The following is a 19,099-nucleotide window of genomic DNA, read 5'->3' on the forward strand; positions in this document are numbered from 1 at the left end:
CAGCTTAGAAGTTCCCATTTTTCTTTTAACATATGGGTGAGAATTAATGCCATCCAGACCACTAGCTCTCTCCCAGTAGCATAATTTTGGCTAGAGAATCTCACAGAGATTGTCCTCTAACCTGACATAACACCCAAGTATTACCCTCATAATGGGTAAACATCAGGAAGGGCGTGGTATTCTTCCTGTTTTCCAGACTAAACCAAGCACCTTCTTGCAACTGTCCTCTTATGATCTAATGAGAGAAAGTACTTTTAAAACAAAAATACAATTTTACAAATTGTTAATATAAAATCTTAGTCATGAAAGAATGAGGATGTTTAACAGTTCAACTTTTACTAGCCAATCTCCTTACTTTTAGATACAAATTAACAGGCTTACATCTAACAAGAGTTAGAATTCTGAGTGTGCCTCTGGGGTCTACATTTGGAAAAAAAGCAACAGAATACACTTGAAAACAGAATCAAATGCATGTGGGAATGCAGTCTATGTTAATCTTCCTTCATTCTGGTTACCCAATGTTAAGCATCCAGACCAAATCACCAAGCAAAATTTAATCTGTTTCTGAATTTCATTATAAAATAACTTCATGTACTCTTTTCTGACTTCTGTACTCAACGTTATCTTTGTGACAGTTATTCTTTTTTTTTTAGAGAGAGAGCACGAGCAGGGCAGAGGGGGAGAGAGAATTTCAAGCAGGCCCCACGCCCAGTGTGGAGCCCCACTCGGGGCTCAATCTCACGACCCTGAGATAGTGACCTGAGCCAAAAGCAAGAGTCAGATGCTCAACTGACTGAGCGACCCAGCCGCCCCTGTGATGAATTAATCTTACTCTGTGCAGCAGGAGTTTATTCTTTCATTGCACTACAAAATGTTTCTCAGCCTTCGCACTCTTGGTTTGGGGCTGGATAATTTTTTATTGTGGGAGCTGACCTGTGATTATAAGAAGTTTAGCAGCAACCCTGTCCTCTCATCATCTGACGCCAGTAGCACCCATTCTATTAACCAACCCAGCTGCGACAATCAAATATGACTCCAGAAATTTTGAAAAATCACCACTGGGGCAAAATCACCACGGTTGGGTACTACTGAGCTGGAATAAATAAAACCGTCTCTATTTAATTACATTTTAGTCTCATAACAGGTATTCCAGGGTCTAAGCAGCCATAAGGACTGGGTCAAAGCATGGAAGGAGGGGCCACTTGACAAAAGGAAGAGGTCTTCTTTGCTTCAAAATATGTTTAAAATACTGACTCTCTATGGAGAAGATAACGGTAACATGAGCCAACTCACTAACTCATGGCATAAATCCTCTAGTCTCTGTTTTTTTGTTGATTTATCAATGGGTAAGAATATTTACCCAGAGGTGCCTGGGTGGCTCAGATGGTTAAGTGTCTGCCTTCGGCTCAGGTCATGATCCCAAGGTCCTGGGATCAAGCCCCACATCTGGCTCCTGGCTCAGCGGGGAGCCTGCTTCTCCCTCTGCCTCCCCCCGCCCACTCATGCTCTCTCTGTATCTCTGTCTCAAATGAATAAATAAAATCTTTAAAAAAAATGTTTACCCAATTTTATCAAATTTTTAAATATTTTGATGTGAAGTATTTTAATGTTTAATAACCTTCAAAATGTCTGAGATGGTGTAGGCTTGTAAGCCCCTTGCAAGCCAGGGTCATTTCAGGACTGCACTGAGGTTAAGGACGGCCAGGCAGGCCTGGGCCAGGAAGAGAAAATGTTCTCTTCCCCTTATCTCATGTTGTAAGGCCTAAATGCCTGGATCAGCAGGAAGTGGCTCTTGCCTAGCTTAAAGTGTGTCTTTCTAAACAGAAGTGTTCTTTCTAAAGACAAAGAACATGTTGTCTCCAAAGGAAGGGTGGCTAAGAGAATTCTTTATTCTGCAAGCATAAACAGGATATAAACAGGATATATTTTGTTCTTATGTATCTTACTTCACGGATGTTGGGTTGATACTTTAAGTACACATTGTTATGTTTATCTGATCACTGCGAGTATATAGCTATGTGAGTAATAAACGGCAGTATGCAGTTGCAAGTGCTGCCTTTGCTCTGCATCCCCTGTGTCCTGGTTATTTCGTAGACCCTTATCCAGGGACCCCAACGCACTAGACGTTGACAAATGTCTAGTTCAAAATATTGCCAAATGTCAAAGGTTCTTGTAATTCTCCTTTTTACCTTCTTACTCAGGATAGTATTAAGTAATTGAACTCAGACTGAAATCCAAAACTTTCATTTCACTGTAAATATATAACAAATCAAAGTAAAGCGTCTAAACTTACCGCCTCTGATACAACATATTTATCTTATAAAGATAGATTAATTAATCTTTGGATTAATGACCCATCAACTGTAAAGATAGCATGATAAGATGATGATGATGGCGATGACGAGAATGTCAACACCAGATAGGTTAGTAACACAAGCTCACATTCATCAAGTCATTTATGAGCACTATGGGGTGGATTTTCCATAGTTTGTCTCACGAGATCAAAAAGCCAGGATGCTATAAATCAAACTCAAACATAGTCCTTACTAACACCAAAGCAGGCACTTCTAAACATGATTGCCTCTAGTCATTCAATAAATATATATTGACCACTGACCATTTCCTACGGTGTGGAAGGGATCAAGGATTTTATGCTCAGCAAAATAACATCGGTCCCTGTGCTCATGCAGTTTTTCATTTAGAAATAAAACATTAACCAAATTGTTGTACCAACAAATGAGATTTTGAATATCTGATAAGCATTGTAAAAGAAAAGTACAGAGTGCTAAGAGATGATGTAGGAAGGAGCCCCAATTTAGATTAATCAGTCAGTGATCCTTCCCTGAGGGAATGAGAGTACGATGAATTTATAAGAGCACAACTAGGAAAGATATGAGAGAAGTGAGTTTCAGGCAGAAGACTGTGCCTATTTGCTTTACTGGGGAAAAGAGACTTTGTATTTACCTGAATGATGATCCATGTGGTGAAGGAGAGACAGCCTGCACACCTTTAGAGTGGGGCAGGCAGGAGCCAGATTGTGTAGGATCTCACAGGCCTTGTGTGGAGACTGAACTTTCTCCTAACTGCAATGGAAGCTTTTAAGATTTTGTGCAGAAAAGTGACATGACTTCATTGGCAGTTTTTTAAAAATCGTGGAACAGTGCATCTAAAACTAGTGATGTGCTGTATGGTGACTAACATAACATAATAATAATAATAATAAATCGCTGTGATGACTGAATGGAGAATGAACTGGATGTGGCCCAGTGATGATTCCTGGCCATATCAGCAGCCCTGAAATAGATCAACCTGCTGCTTCCTAAAATGACCAGGTTGTTTGTACAAAGATTTAAAATACTAAGGGCTATCCATATACTTGCTCCTAACAAACAATAAACTTTTTCCTTCCCAATTGCACATACTTCCAGTCATTGCTGTTTCTTTTTTTAAATTTTTAACTATACAGTTCAGTAGTGTTAAATATACACATATTATTATGTAACAGATCTCCAGAACTTTTCATCTTGAAACACTGAAACTATACCCATTAAAAACTTAACATTTCCCCCTCCCCCAAACCACTGGTAACCACCATTTTACTTTCTTTTTCTATGAATTTGACAAGTCATTTTTTTTTTTAATGTTTATTATTGCAGTGTAATTGATAGTATGTTTTTTTCCTCCCAAATTCTAACATTTGAAATTTTATTTTTGGTAGCTTGGTACTTTTTTATTTAAGAGAATTTTGTTCTATACCTTTTTCTGCCCCGCCCCCCAAAACAAACTGAGGTTCTTCCACCCTCTCTTTTCTCATCCACATACTTCTATTTCATAGGCCTGTATTCAGACCTAGACACAACATGCTGATTTGTCTCTATTTCAGTGGGAACTACATAAAAACCCCAAGGAGTTAGACAGAAAGCTGACACAATGGAAGGCATCTGCTTGTTGCTGTTACCGGGAAGCTGTACCCAAACTCTGCCCCACAGACTTTCTTGTCTGCTGCAATCCCTTATATCCTTTGAGCCAGATAGTCCTACGTTTTAAAATAAACTCACATAAAGGTTTCAAGCCAAAAAAACAATCTCTGAGGTCTTTCAAGTCCACTTGAAACAAAGGGTCCTTCCTGCAGTTTTTTTTTTTTAAAGAGAACTGATCCTCTTTTTTTTTTTAATGATTTTTTATTTATTTATTTGAGAGAGAGAATGAGAGAGAGCACATGAGAGGGAGGAGGGTCAGAGGGAGAAGCAGACTCCCCCCCCCCCCAGCAGGGAGCCCGATGCGGGACTCGATCCAGGGACTTCAGGATCACGACCCAAGCGGAAGGCAGCTGCCCAACCAACTGAGCCACCCAGGTGCCCTTCCTGCGGTTTTAATTCAGGTGGAAACTGAAAACAATGAAGAGCTACTTTCATAACAGGTTCAATTCTAGGAAATCAGTTGCTTTTCTATTAGGGAAAAATACACACATGACAAAGAGGAAAATGCGTATGTTTATAAAAATACTTTGAAATGCTTCCTGGAACATAGGAGGAGACTACCAGGTTGTAAGTCTCAGCAGAAAGATAAATAATGAAAAGGGACTGCTAACTTGCCTTGCTAGCCCATTTTATTTCCTCCTAAAGCAGATCCTGGGTAGAGAAAAAAAAACAGAAAAGGTCAAGGAGAGAGAGAGAGAGAGGACCCACAGGGTCAAAAGGGTTTGGGCTTTGGAGAACTGGAAGGCTTGTCATTCTCCCCAAAACTGATAGGCCAAGATAGTTGAGAAAATATCCCTGAATTAGGGGAGCTTGGGGAGGTCTCAGGAACAGGAGGACCCTGAACTCAGCCCCGCGCAAGGTTTCCTGATGGAAGTGGAGAAACCAGAGAGCAATCCAAAGACTGGCCTAACAGACTCCACAACTAAATGCAGAGAAGAAGCTGCATCTGCAAGATTAAGAAGGCCAGGAAGGCAGAGGGAGGCTCCCTGCAGGAGGGAGGGAGCTGAGTGCAACCAGAGGGCAGAGAAATGAGCCCTTGCACCTGGGAGCTCACACGGGGAAGACTAAGCCCCATAACTTAAACTAGAGAGGCTGAATTCCGTGTGTTTGTAAAACCAGTGGCGCCTGGAGCTTTAAAAGTCAGCTAAGTCAGCACTGGAAGAGTCTGAAGGGTGACCAATAGCCAGGTCGCTGCCGCCCCTAAAGAAGCAGCAGCCTGCAAAGCGAGGCAACAGATCAGCAATTCACACAACCCCAGGGCAAAGAGGAAACAGATTTGTTCTAATTTTAGAATGTGTTGGGGGACCCCTCAGAAAAGGAGAGAGCCTTCTGTGGGGTACATTTTCCTCCCCCAGCCCCCCAGCATAAACACAGAGCCACATGCCAGAGGCGGGGCTGCACTGACACCTTTAGCCTCTACCCAGGATTCAGGGCAAATTTTGTTAAAGCTACATCCCTGCTCAGCCACTGGGTGCTCAGCTGCCCCCACGCACAGCGCCCAACTGTGCACCCCATCCACTGCTTCAGGCTATGTCCAGATGCTTGGTTCATAGCTCTAACCTTGCACAGCTGCCACACCACACCCAGCAACCCCCCTCCCCGGGGGAGGGGGGACAGCCATTGTTGTGTGTTGCACCCAGCCTCCTCCCAGGACCCTGGCATGCAGCCCCCAGCAGAGGCAGCGCTTCAGGGGATCCAGCACAGGACTAGAGGCCCAATGCAAATTTTGCTAACACTGCTGCCCCAAAATAGAAAGAACTTATACAACTCAGCACCCAAAAAACAAATAATCCAATTAAAAAAGATGTGAACAGACATTTCTCCAACAGACATCCAGATGGCCAACAGACACATGAAAAGATGCTCATCATACTGACCACCAGGAAAATGAAAGTCAAAACTTCAATGAGAGGGGTGCCTGGGTGTCTCAGTCGGTTAAGCACCCAACTCTTGATTTTGGCTCAGGTCATGATCTCAGGGTCCTGGGATCAAGCCCCTGCCAGGCTCTGTGCTCAGGGGGGAGTCTGCTTGAAGATTCTCTTTGCTCCCTCTCCCTTTGCCCCTCCCCCTGCTCATGCTCTCTCTCTCAAATAAATTTTTTTTTAAAAGCATTAAAAAAAAAAACTACAATGAGATATCAGAATGGCTAAAATCAAGAACACAAGAAACAGCAGGTGTTGGTGAGGAAGTGGAGAAAAAGGAACCCTCTTGTACTGTTGATGGGAATGCAAATTGGTGTAGCCACTCTGGAAAACAGTATGGAGGTTCCTCAAAAAGTCAAAAATAAAACTACCTTATGATCCAGCACTCAAGCTACTGACTAATTCAAAGGGATATATGCACCCCTATGTTTATTGCAGCATTATTTACAATAGCCAAGATAGAGAAACAGCCAAGTTTTCACTGATTGATGAATGGATAAAGAAGATGTGGTGTATATATATACAATGGAATGTTATTCAGCTATAAAAAAGAATGAAATCTTGCCATTTGCAATGACATAGATGGAGCTAGAGGGTATAATGCTAAGTGAAATAAGTCAGTCAGAGAAAGACAAATACCATATGATTTCACTCATATGTGGAATTTAGGAAACAAAACAAATAAGCAAAGGGAAAAAGAGAGAGACAAACCAAGAAACAGACTTTTGACTACAGAGAACTGATGGTTACTAGAGGGGAGGTGGGTGGGAGGCTGGGTTAAATAGGTGATGGGGCTCAAGGAGGGCACTTATGATGAGCAGTGGGTGATGTATGGAAGTATTGAATCACCATACTGTACAGCTGCAACTAATGTAACACTGTATGTTAACTAGATGGAATTAAGATAAAACAAGTGAAAAAAAGCATATTAAAATCAGACACATACATAAATGTCAATGTTCTTGTTACAAAAAGTAACAAAAATATCCCAAAAGCTAAAAACATATTAAAAATACTTCATTTCATGAGTTATTAAACCACAGTATAAAACCACTACTACTCATCTACCAAACTTGTTCATGTTTCTGTTTGGAGATCTTTGTGATGTGTGTGTGTGTGTGTGTGTGTGTTGTATTCTTGAATAGCTACTTAGAGTACATATAACATTTATATTTCTCAACTGAAACACTTTAGGCAATTTAAAAAAAATTTTTTTTTTTTTTTTCTGAGACTGCTTTCTGGTTTTGGTAGCATAATTATCTCTAGCTCATCATCCAGGGAATATCTCAGTTTCAGTCTCATGCAAGGAACTAGTGTGCAAGACACTCTTTTGACACATAAGGCAAAATAACGAACATAAATCAGTGTGAGATTATGGAAAGGACCTCCATTCCTTTTCCTGAGACCACACTTTCAGAGCTCTCTTTCACAAACTAGGTTATGATGGACTCATTTACTCTAGTAAGAACACCTATTATGCTAGAATCTCATTTTTCACTCAGACATATCTCAAGCTGCATGCCCTCCCAAAAGGGAAGAAGATCAGGGACTGATTCTCATTGCATTAATGCAACACTTGTAATATTGAATGGTCTTCCAGGGCTATCTGAGACCATACTCAATCATTTTCTATCCCCTTACAGCATGATATATACAGTCATTGTGATAGTGATCTTTCACCTTTGGGGTGTAACGAATCAGAGATAGAGCTGGATATAGCTTCTCTTATAATTCCAGCTCCCAAATGCAGGACTATCCAAAAAGCAGGTATAAGTGTAATGGATTTTACTGAATATGTGGAGGGGGATGTCATTTTTTTAAGTTTTTATCAGACTTTGGGACTAGTCCTCTGTCTTCCTGGTGGTGGCCTCCCTGAAATAAATCCCTTTCTTGTTTCACCACCACTGGTCTCTCTGCTTTTGGGTTTTGTCAATGGCAAGTGGCTGAACCTGGTCTGCTTGGGAGCCCTGGAGCCAGGAGCTCTTGTGCCCCTGGCCTCTGGTAACAGTCCGTTTGTGGACAGACAAGCTGGGGACAAAATAAAGAAAGCTAGTTAGGGTGACATTTACTAAGGCCCAAGTGCAGAGTGACTGGGATCCTCTAACTTCCCTCCCCTCTGTACTTTCTCAGGCTCTGGTGATGTGGTTCTGGCAGCTTGGTTCTGGCATGCCTTCTCCAAATATTTAACCAATAGTTAAAGTAGTTTTACTTTCAGGTTCAGTTTCGTCAATGCTTTTAACCTCCTTAGTCTGTTCTCTCATTCCGTGGGATGGGGAAACAGAACAAGGGTGAGTTGAGAGACAACTGGAAGCTCATTCTCGAACAGATCAGCAGTGCTGTGGATCAGGTATGTTCATTTCTAAACTTTCTTTTACAGGCACTTTAGGTTGGGGCTTAAAACCTTATTTTCTGAGATAAAAATGGGAACTGAGAAGAGGAATGCAATAGATACATCTAAATATGTAAGATATAAAACCTCGTATTTGAGATTTCCACTTAATGTTGTTTACATATTCTTGCTCTAAAATCTACATATTCAAAAAATCTACATATTGAAAAAAATCTGAATTACAGAGGAAGCTTAAGACTACAGTGAAATCTTATCTACCATTCACTTAGATTCACCCTGTGGTGATATTTGGTGACATTTGCATTCTCTTTCTAAACAGATGTAGTAGTTTTTCTATTTACATTCTTATTCTGATTATTATTTGGAAGAGTAAGTAACAGAGGCCATGACTCTTCCCCACTACATACTCTAGCACCTCTATCTTGGGATCCAGACATTGTTCTACTTCCTTTCTTTGGATCCACTTCATTCCCCCATGCTGCTCCTTCCTCTCCCCTATTTCCATCACTCCAGTAAGTCTGTGCTCAGTAAGGACATCCCTGGCCATCCTACTAATACTTGCAGTGAATTCTCTGGGTATTTAACATAGCTAGCCTCTCCCTGCTTCTGGGCGCTCACTCTGTCTGCATCGACTCTGAAGCCCCATGGTCTCCCAGGACTGCCACCCCTTAAAGTTCCCCAAGGCTTTTCTTCTTTTGTATTCTTAAGCTGAATTAAGTCATCTCAACACATACATAATTCAATTAACCCCTATCACTCACCTATATCTCTTTCCTCAGGATTATTTCCGTTTTACAAATCTACTATGTGCCCAACATGGGGACCGAGCAGAGAACAGAACAGCCATGACACCTTTCTCCTCAAGCTTTGACTTAGTGGGGATAATTACAATTGTGAGAAACAGCAGAGTATCATCGTTGTTGTCTGTCTGTAGTCTTCCTAGTTTGAGATGGTTACTGGGAAGTACTGTTAACTCTCCCCTTACCTCCATTCTTCCTTTCTCCCGTACTAATAGGACTCCTGCTTACCTGCCATGTACATCATTTCCCAGAATAATGATGGCAATTCCAGCCTCTCTTGTGGTTGTGTACTGGAATATGACTAACCTAAGAAGCAATTTGGTTTATGTAGACATGATGAGTTCGTAAAGGACAGGCTTACCTTCCCCTTGTCTGTTCCCTGCTTAGAATACAAATATGACAACACACCGTCTCACACCACGGGCCGCCCCTTATAGATGACGGAGCATATGAGAAAAAGGTTCTGAAGCTTCAATCCTTATGAAACAAAAAGCACATACCATCTCTAGATTACTGACCCTGAAATTTATGAGGGAGAAATCCATGTAAATTGCTTAAGAGACATTTTTTCTAATTGTCACAGCTAAGCCTAAGCAATATAGTTATCTTACTATCACCCTGAGGGCAGGGGCCACAGCTTGTTTTTATCCAAGCACATAAGCACAATGTGTGGCACATAATAGATGTTCAACCAATGTGTTGGAAAAAAAAAAAAAAAGCCACAATAAATGGGACTGGACATCAAGGACTGAAAATATGAAAAGATATCTTTCCTAAACCTGAGGTGAGCCCTCATCGCAGACTGGTGATACCCAGTGTTTCATCCCTAGCTTCATTAGAGATTTGGAGGCAAGAAATTTAGGGGATCAATGAGATTCAAAATCAGGAACTACAATTCTACAACATTTTTTAATACTGAAGGCAGCACTCTGCAGATGGCCACTCTGCATTTTGGGCCATGGAAAAGTACAGAAGTGCTAATGTATGCATCCTTTCAATAACTCTGAGGCAAGAGAATGACTTTGTGGTCTTATTTTACTGTGAGACTCACTCTTCTGGGTTTGCAAGTTTCCACTGCACCTGAGGACACATCCTATATAATACATGCTCCTCTCAAAGCTCCTCACAAATATATATATATATATATTTGTGTATATATATATATAAATATAAATATATAATCTAGAGAAATATAGATTTCTCTATATAGATATATAGAAAAATATATATATAATCTAAAGAAAACTAAACTTTAAACAATTCATTCCTTAAAATAGGTGGAATTTTATTTTATTTATTTATTTTTTGATAGAGGGAGGGAGGGAGAGAGAGAGAGAGAGAGCGTGTGCACACAAGTTGGGGAGGGCCAGAGGGAGAGGAAGGGAGAGAATTTTAAGCAGGCTCCACGCCCAGTGCAGAGCCAGACATGGGGGCTCTATCCCACAACCCTGAGATCATGACCTGAGCCAAAACCAAGAGTCAGATGCCTAACCAACTGAGCCACCCAGGCCCCCAGTAGGTGGAATTTTAATAGGAATAAATATAATCTCATTTACCCTGCCTCAATTGTTCACCTCGTATCTATTTTATTTTTATAGATACAACATCGTGCAAGTTTTAGGGTATAAAACGTGTTGCTTTGATACATTTATATATTTCAACATAATTACCACCTTAGCCTTAGCTAACATCTCTATCCTGTCAATTATCATTTTTGTGTATATACGTGTGTATGTGCTGGCAACAGTTAAGATCTAGTCTTTTAGAAACTTTGAAGTTTATAATCTGGTATTATTATCTATAATCATTATGCTGTGCACCTCCAGGCCTTATTTATTTACTAGTTGCAAGCTTATACCCTTATAAATGACTAACCTTCAAATTCCCCAAGTCCTAGCCCCTGGTAACCACCATTCTACTGTTTTTTATGAGTTCAATTTTTTAAAAAAAGATTTTATTTATTGTCAGAGAAACAAAGAGAGAGGGACAGAGAGAGAGAGTGGCAGACAGAGGGAGAAGCACGTTCCCTGCTGAGCAAAGAGCCCAATGTGGGGCTCAATCCCAGGACCCTGGGATCATGACCTGAGCCAAAGGCAGACGCTTAACCGACTGAGCCACCCAGGCAGCCCCAATTTTTTTTTTTAGATTCCACATATAAGTAATATCATACAGTATTAGACTTATCTCACTTAGCATAATGCCCTCAAGGTCCATACATGCTGTCACAAAAGGAAGCATTTCCTTATTTCTCATGCCTGAACAATATTCCACTGTATATATGTACACAACTTCTTTATCCATTCATCTATTGATGGACATTTAGGCTGTTTCCATCTCTTGGCTACTGTCAGTTATGTGGCAATAACACAAGAGTGCAGATATCGCCTTGAGATCTTGATTTCAATTCTTTTGGATAAATACCCCCAAGTGGGATTGTTGGATTATATGGTAGTTCTATTTTTAATTGTATGCAACCTCCATACTGTTTTCCATGGTGGCTAAACCAATTTACAATGTACATTCCTACCATCCGTGTACAAGTGTTCTCTTATCTCCACATCCTCACTAATAATTATCTGTCTTCTTAATAACAGCCATTCTAACAGGTGTGAGGTGATCTCTCATTGTGGTTTTAAGATATCCCTGATTTCCCTGATGATGAGTGATGTTCAGTATCTTTTCATATACTGCTGGTCATTTGGATGTCTTCTTTGGAAAAATGTCTGTTTAGTTCCTCTACTGATTTTGTAATCGATCATTCTTTTGTTATTGAGTTGTATGACTGTCAATTATGTTCTTAATATGCTTCATTGGGAAAGATATCAAAGATATCCAAAGGATACCAGAGCATGTTAACTGAAGGAAGATACTTAAAATTATTAACTGCAGTGCTTGGAAGGAAAACACTAATTTAGTAGGAGGACATGGGACTGATGAAAAGTTTCACACTGCTTAAGGTCTTTAAAAAAATGTTGTAGAATTGTAGTTTCTGATTTTGAATCTCACTGATGCCCTAAATTTCTTGCCTCCTTCAGGGCTGGGGATTCTGACAGTGACCTTTATGGACACCTTCCACAGTGGAGCGGTTCCTTGTCTGGACGATGTGTGATACCCCTGTTCTGGTGTGAGGACTCAGTGACTCTGCAGAGGGAGATCCCCACAGAAATGGTCTTGGCACTCCCACACCTAGACCCTGGGGTGGCCCCCACAATGCAGTCCTCCCACGATGACGAGCTCCAGAAGCAGTACCTGGTACTTGGTCTTCATAGTTGATTCTCCATGTTACCCCCTCTACCTAAAGGCTACCTGATTGGCCATAAATTAGCGAGCCTTCATGGTGGAAGGATTTTGATTCTTCTGAGTAAGAGAGTTATAAAGGACACTATTACTCTATTTTATCTCCTTCTCCTTCAAACTCAGACACTTTGTCCGAAGCAAAGTCAGTACAGACACTCAGATGGCCTCCTTGACTGAATATTGGCAGTTAGCCTATGTGATTGGAACACGCTTACGTTATTTTGAGCTTGCTGCTTTTTCTTTGCACTCTCTCCCACTCACAGCAACCCAAGTTTCTCTGAGAAGATTCTGCTACCAGATCATTCTTGATTTTTATTTTGCTTTTAGTTATATTACTGTTAATCATGCCTTGTGGGTACAATCACAGGACATTACAGCTGCAAGGAGCCATTGAGATTACATAATGCAGACTCAACATGTCACAAGGAAGGGTCGGGGAGTTCAGAAACTTACCAATAGTCTTAATGGAGTAATTCTTTCTGAGATGGTAGTAATTCAAGTTTCTTTTAACAGTAATTCACTGGGTGTTACAAGCAACTAATGAATCACTGAACAGTACATCAAAAAACTAATGATATACTATATGTTGGCTAATTGAATTTAAATTAAAGTAATTCACATACCATAAATTTCATGTATTTAAAATGTACAATTGGGGCGCCTGGGTGGCTCAGATGGTTAAGTGTCTGCCTTCGGCTCAGGTTATGATCCCAGGGTCCTGGGATCGAGTCCCGCATCGGGCTCCCTGCTCAGCGGGGAGCCTGCTTCTCCCTCTGCCTCTCTCTCTCTGTCTCTTATGAATAAATAAAATCTTTTAAATAAATAAATAAATAAATAAAATGTACAATTGACAGAAATGTACAAATGTAAATGTATAATTTCTTTCACATGGGGAAGGTGGTCTAGGAAATCTTCCTGGAAGAGGAGTGTGACATAAACTGTGAAAGATTTGTATGTACTATCCAGGGTGGGAGGTTACTGGAGAAGCCACAGCAGAAAAAAAGAGCAGTATTCAGTCAAGGATGCCATCTGAGTGTCTACTGACTTTGCTTCAGATAAAGTGTCTGAGTTTGGAGAAGGAAAGCACCCCAGATTGTGTTTATAAAACTGCACATTCTTCCGGAGGCTGGAGGGGCTAGTGAGATAACCAGGATCTTGGAACATTCTATGGGGGGTGGGGGGGAAGCAATTGGGAAATGCTAATCAGTTTTTTTCTCAGACTATTTCAGTGGAAGTTCAGGTTTGACTTGCCTGATATGTCTTTGCCCTTTGTGGTCCCCAGGACTTGCTGCAGATGAAGAAGGAACTAGAAGAAAGCTGTAAGAAGAAAGATGAGCTTCTCCATGATGCACAAAGAGCCTTAGCAGGTATGGGGAGGGCTCAGCGCATGATGGGGTAGGAAGATCCTGCCATGCCCTTGGTGCGCCCACCCTGGCAGGAGGATCTTCCTGAAGCAAGGAGTTTCCTCTCCTTCGGTGGAATGCACACAGTGCTAAATCTGAAAATAACAAGGTAGGGTGTGGTTGCTCATCAGCCGGGCCGTCAGGGCCTTTCCCAGCATGTTCTCAAACCTGCCCTCGAGGTGTGGTCACCAGTTGAATTCAGACATTTCCCTCTGCTCTTTCAAGACAGTCTGGTGTCTGAGAGAGTGGGGGGTTGTGGGACAGGGGGCTGTAGTAGGTTTCAGGCTTAACCTCTGTTATCTTTCCTCTCTGAATGAAAATCTTACTGGAGCAGAGGAGCAGCACAAAAGAGAGACAGCGGAGAGAGAAAAGCAGCTTCTTGAGGAAAGGTGTGAAGAACTGCAGCAAAAGTTAAAGCTTATAGAAATAACTTTCAAGAAATCCATGATCCAATTGAAAAAGGAGATGGAAGAGAGAGAAAACCTTCAGAGAGAGCAGGATGAGAGGATTCGGAGGCTTGAGGTAAGCCTGGCCTGGGACCTGGCAGGGACTGCAGAACAAAGCCCTGAAAAACCCCAGGAAGGGAGGGTTGAAAGTTAGAGTGAAGTCAGAGAGAGAAGCACCACTGTCATTTACTGCATTTGATTCACCACACGCCCTGAATTTGTCACGGCTTGTGTCGAGGGTGTTCACACTGAGTTTCCGGGGAGTCCGGTAAGAACTTGGTAGCTCCAAGCATTTACAGAAGATAAATAACCTTCCCAGAGCGTGGGCTGCTATTCTGAGGGATTCCTGGAGGATCACCCAGAGCAATAGTAGATAGGGTCCCCACGTTTATCGCTTAGATTCCTAACTGGGTGTTTGTGATAGAAGCAGCAATTGGTTCACTTTCCCAAGGTTACTGCCAGTTCTCAGGCACCCTACTCACCCAATGACCCTAAGAGAGATCCTTGCTGACCTAAAACTATCAGCTATGTACAGACTCAGATATGAGGGGGCCTGACAGCCCCTAACCTGCAGCTCTCTCCCAGTCAAGATGGCCTGCCCGAGTCAGCACATAGCACACAGGAAATTCTTTCTTCTCCCATCTGGAAGTGTCTGTATCAGATTTCTAAACCGGCTTAGAAGTTCCCATTATTTCTAAGATGTGGGTGAGCATTTGTGCCATTCAGATCAAAGAGCATCATTTTAGCTAGAATATCTCACAACAATTGTCCTTATGCCTGTTTCACACCTTGCAAAATGATGGATGAATATAAATAAGGTTGTACTATGCTTCTTCTCATTTCCCAACCCTAAACCAGGAGATATTCCTGCTATCAATGATCTAATAAGAGAGAATACATTAAAAAGGAAAATGCAGATAATTTTATAAACTGTTAATATAAAATCTTATTCCTGAAAGTTTGGAGTTTTTAAATGTTTTCCTTTTATGAATATATCACCCGCTTTTCAGGCCCAAGTGAACGCTTTGACTGCAAATAAGCAAAATGCTAAAAATTACTGCTTTTCAAAGATAATTGCAAATGATAAGGAAGAAAACAGTTTGGAGCCTTCATGGTGGTCTAAAATTTGCATGCTGATAAACGAGTTGCATTCACTAATTACCAAGTTTTTCACTTGTGGATAATTTCAGGTAATTTTTATAAGTTTTCATAACAGCTTTCTGACATAGCTTATTTTTACATGTATGCACCTTTTCTGTTTTTTAGCAAAATTTTAGTAGAAAGATATAAAATACCTACTACAGGGCATCAATGCCTGGCAAACAAAAGATATAGTCAATGTGGCTGGATAGTTAATTCAAATGGGCATGGAAATAACAGATTTGAAGAAAAAGGTCAGATCTGTATTATCCTGGAAAAGAAACATATTGGAATATATTTATCAAAAAATGCTAAATGCTTCTGAAAGTTGCACATGAATCATTACACAAATGGATATCCACACTGTGTTCTTGAGTAGGACAGGCCAGTTCCCTATGCAAATCAATTCTTAGTTCACTTATAAATATGATGTGTTCTGAATTAAAATTTAAAAAAAGGTTAATTGTAAAATTTAAATGGAGCTGATCAAAAAAAAATCAAAAAGCCAAGACAATTCAGAAGAGGTACAATGAAATTTATAGAACTGCAGTAATTAGAACAGTGTGTCAACTGAGCATAAAGACACAACAACAGAACACACTGTGTAGTCTAAAAGTAGAACCCCACCATATACAGGAATTAACTGCATGTGAAAAGTGTTACTTCAAATTAGTGGGAAAGTATGAATTGTACAATACCTATTGTCAAATAACTGGACAGCTGTGCAGAATGAAAGGGTGATTGGATCTATTGTAAATTTTGCACAAAGTAAATTCCAGCTTGACCTCAGATTAAACACGAAAAAATTGCATAAAAGCAGTAAATGTCAGATAATTATAAATAATCTTGGAACATCAAATTTATTTTTAAATGCCATAAAACCTGAAGACATGAAAGTACTGACAAAACTACATAAAAAATAAAGATAAAATTTGTTGTGGTGAAAAAGAACCTAGAGAAATTCAGAAGCCAAAAATGTTCTCAAGACAGCCTTGATTTATGTCAGAGGAAAGAGCTGATTTTATAAGTTATATATCATAAAGAGCCACAAGTCAATAAAAATGGGCAAACTCTGAGTAGATAGCTTATAGAAAAGATGTTCAAGTAACTCAAAATAAGAGAAATGAAACTAAAACCATGAGATGTAGTGTTTCACTTCATATGCTATCAAACTGCGTTCCCAATGTTTCTGAAAACATGTCCTTTCATGGGAGTCCAAATGGTATAATATGTATTGCAAATTGTGTCTAATATTTCTTAAGTTTTAATAGATGTCCATTTTGGCCCCACACGTTGTTTTAAGGCATACACGCACTCTCTCTCATCTCACACAGTAAGAAAAATTATGTATTTATAAGATGTCCACTGCAGCACTCACTATAACTTTAAAGACTGGACATACTTATATGTCCATCTATATGGGAGTGGTAATATAAGTTTTAGCACACTTATACAATGGTATATTATATAGCCAGAAAATTGAGAAACAGAGCACTATTTGTAATGTGGGGAAAGTGGGGTGCAAACCAACAGGAATAGTGGCACTCATATATACTTGTATGTATACCCTTAGATGATCTCTGGAGTAACATGAGGAACTAGCAATGTTGGTTCCTTCCAGGGGAAGCTAGATTTCTGAGATCAGGAATGAGAGGAATACTTATTTTATTTTGTATAAACCTCTGTTATGTTTGGAAATTTTACAAGGAGTATGCAATTCTTGTTCAGGAGGATAAGAAAGAAAAAACAGGGATGATGGTGGTGGTGGTAATAGGGAATTTTGCATTCTTAGAAAAGCATCAGCTAGTTCAAAAGAGAGGTCTGATAGTGAGGTCCCAAACTGGAAAAAACAAAACGTGAATCCTAATCTTGTTTGTATTATGGAGTTGATTTGTACTTGCTCAAATTCTTTGAAAAATGAGATATAAAGTATGATGTGATTCTGAAATCCCAGCTGGTGTCTTTCACTTTCTAGCTGCAATTTATAGTTTTAGGTGCTAGGGGAGAGTGGGTCTGCAGTGTATCTTTGGGGTTTTTGGACTTTCCTTTCAGCTGACTTAATATTTGCATGCTATGCTTTTGTTATAATGAATTACTTCCAGTTGCACATGCTTGACAGGTTACCCCTTTATTCTAGATAGCTGTGCACAGTATTTGGACTTCTTCAAATAACCTCTCTTACTGATCCTCACCTTCATTTTGCAGGCTGGTTTCTCCTTGAAGTCTTGGATTTCCTGAATCCCCGAAATCGGGTTGTGTGGCCCTCCTTTGTACTCGCATTGCACCTGCAGCATGATTTTGAAAATTTAAATTACCCATTTACTCTGTCTTACTGGTGATGCCTCCCTACCAAGGACTAGTTTATCTTTGTCATTGTAATCTTAGCTCCTACTTCTGTGTCCAGCACTTGATCAGTAAGTGGAAAATGTTGGTTGAATAAAGTTTCCCACTTTCTACATCCTCATTATGACAGATGCTTCAAAACACTCTTAAAACAGGGCACCTGGGTGGCTCAGTTGGTTAAGCGACTGCCTTCGGCTCAGGTCATGATCCTGGAGTCCCGGGATCGAGTCCCGCATCGGGCTCCCTGCTCGGCGGGGAGTCTGCATCTCCCTCTGACCCTTCCCCCTCTCATGTACTCTCTCTCATTCTCGCTCTCTCAAATAAATAAATAAATCTAAAAAAAAAAAAAAAACAAACACTCTTAAAACAAAGGGTGCAGTTTTTGATATGGAGAACAAAGGCAAAAGGAAATGTAGATGAAATTAAATTTCCTTATAAATTGCCGCCCACTGACAAATACTTGAGGCAGGCAGGTATTTGGACTCCAGGAACTCCCAACTGTCTTAATGTAATGCTTTGCTAGAGGCAAAACACAACCTTAGCTTGACAATAGCCAGGCCTCCAGGATCCTGTAATGTTAGGAGTTAGCTGGAGAGTTAGGTGGTCAGGGCCTGGGTCCCCAACAAGAAAATATGGAGCCAGGACAGCTTAAATAAAACAGCATTAATATCCTGTTTTTGCAGCTTAGACAGAACTATACTAGCGTTCTGTTTTATGCCTTTGCAGAAATGACTTCTGCAAAACGTCCTAAAATAAAACCATAAAGCATTTGTCACCATCACAGGCAAAGGGCAGTTAAAACCTAAGCCCCCAGAAGTCAGACCAAAAAAAAAAAAAAAAAAAAAAGACCATCAGCACATAGACATTAACTTAATAGGCAGAAAGAAACTTGGAAGCCCCATGACCAAGAGCGGAGGGCATTAAGGGGATACAAAAGCCTGTAACAATGGGAAACTGGAACTGAATACATGGTGAATCAGCTCTTTTCTCAGGAAGAACATTGTGGCAAGTCTCAGCATGCATGTCCTCACAGCCCTATCTTCTAGGAACTGCAGTCCTAATTCACTCTACCCACTTTGTATTAGGATCTTAAAACTGATGTGATTTGATGTGGGGGTCAGGAGCAAACGGTCAAGAAAGAATTCTTAAGATGTTTTTGGTGCAAAAAAACAAAGGTGGTTTTATTAAAGCATGGGGACAGGACCCATGGGCATAAAGAGCTGTACTGGGAATGTGAGGAGTGACCGATTATATACTTTTAAATTGGAAGGGGTAGAAGGAAGTTTCCAAAAGGATTTTCATATGTTAAAGAAGACTTACTGTTGCAGGAATTTGCTGCCTTAGTGCCCACAGTTCTTGGTCACCCCACTTCAAAGAATGGTGGGCAGCAAAGTTTACTGAACAATAGTACAAAGCTC

General features: G+C 40.5%; 1 protein-coding gene across 3 annotated transcripts in view; it reads left to right on the top strand.

The window, feature by feature from the left end:
- Window positions 1-17,796, top strand: part of LOC123859418 (guanylate-binding protein 4-like) — a 59,643-nt gene extending 41,847 nt beyond the window's left edge. Inside the window, exons 1-6 of one of the 3 annotated variants that reach the window (XM_045897252.3) lie at window positions 8,097-8,249; window positions 12,088-12,304; window positions 13,632-13,716; window positions 14,087-14,274; window positions 15,209-15,388; window positions 17,544-17,796. In XM_045897252.3, coding sequence (XP_045753208.1) covers window positions 12,218-12,304; window positions 13,632-13,716; window positions 14,087-14,274; window positions 15,209-15,382 — 534 coding nt within the window. In that variant the 5' untranslated portion in view covers window positions 8,097-8,249; window positions 12,088-12,217 and the 3' untranslated portion in view covers window positions 15,383-15,388; window positions 17,544-17,796. Of the gene's footprint in view, window positions 1-8,096; window positions 8,250-12,087; window positions 12,305-13,631; window positions 13,717-14,086; window positions 14,275-15,208; window positions 15,389-17,543 lie in introns of those variants that run through there. The other 2 variants (XM_064588874.1, XM_054512757.2) reach the window with 2 other exon arrangements.
- Window positions 17,797-19,099: the final 1,303 nt, after the last annotated feature.

This window comes from Mirounga angustirostris, unplaced genomic scaffold (assembly GCF_029215605.1).
Source record: "Mirounga angustirostris isolate CCGP_5_RB_7025 unplaced genomic scaffold, mMirAng1.0.hap1 SCAF_4, whole genome shotgun sequence".
Taxonomy (NCBI): domain Eukaryota; kingdom Metazoa; phylum Chordata; class Mammalia; order Carnivora; family Phocidae; genus Mirounga; species Mirounga angustirostris.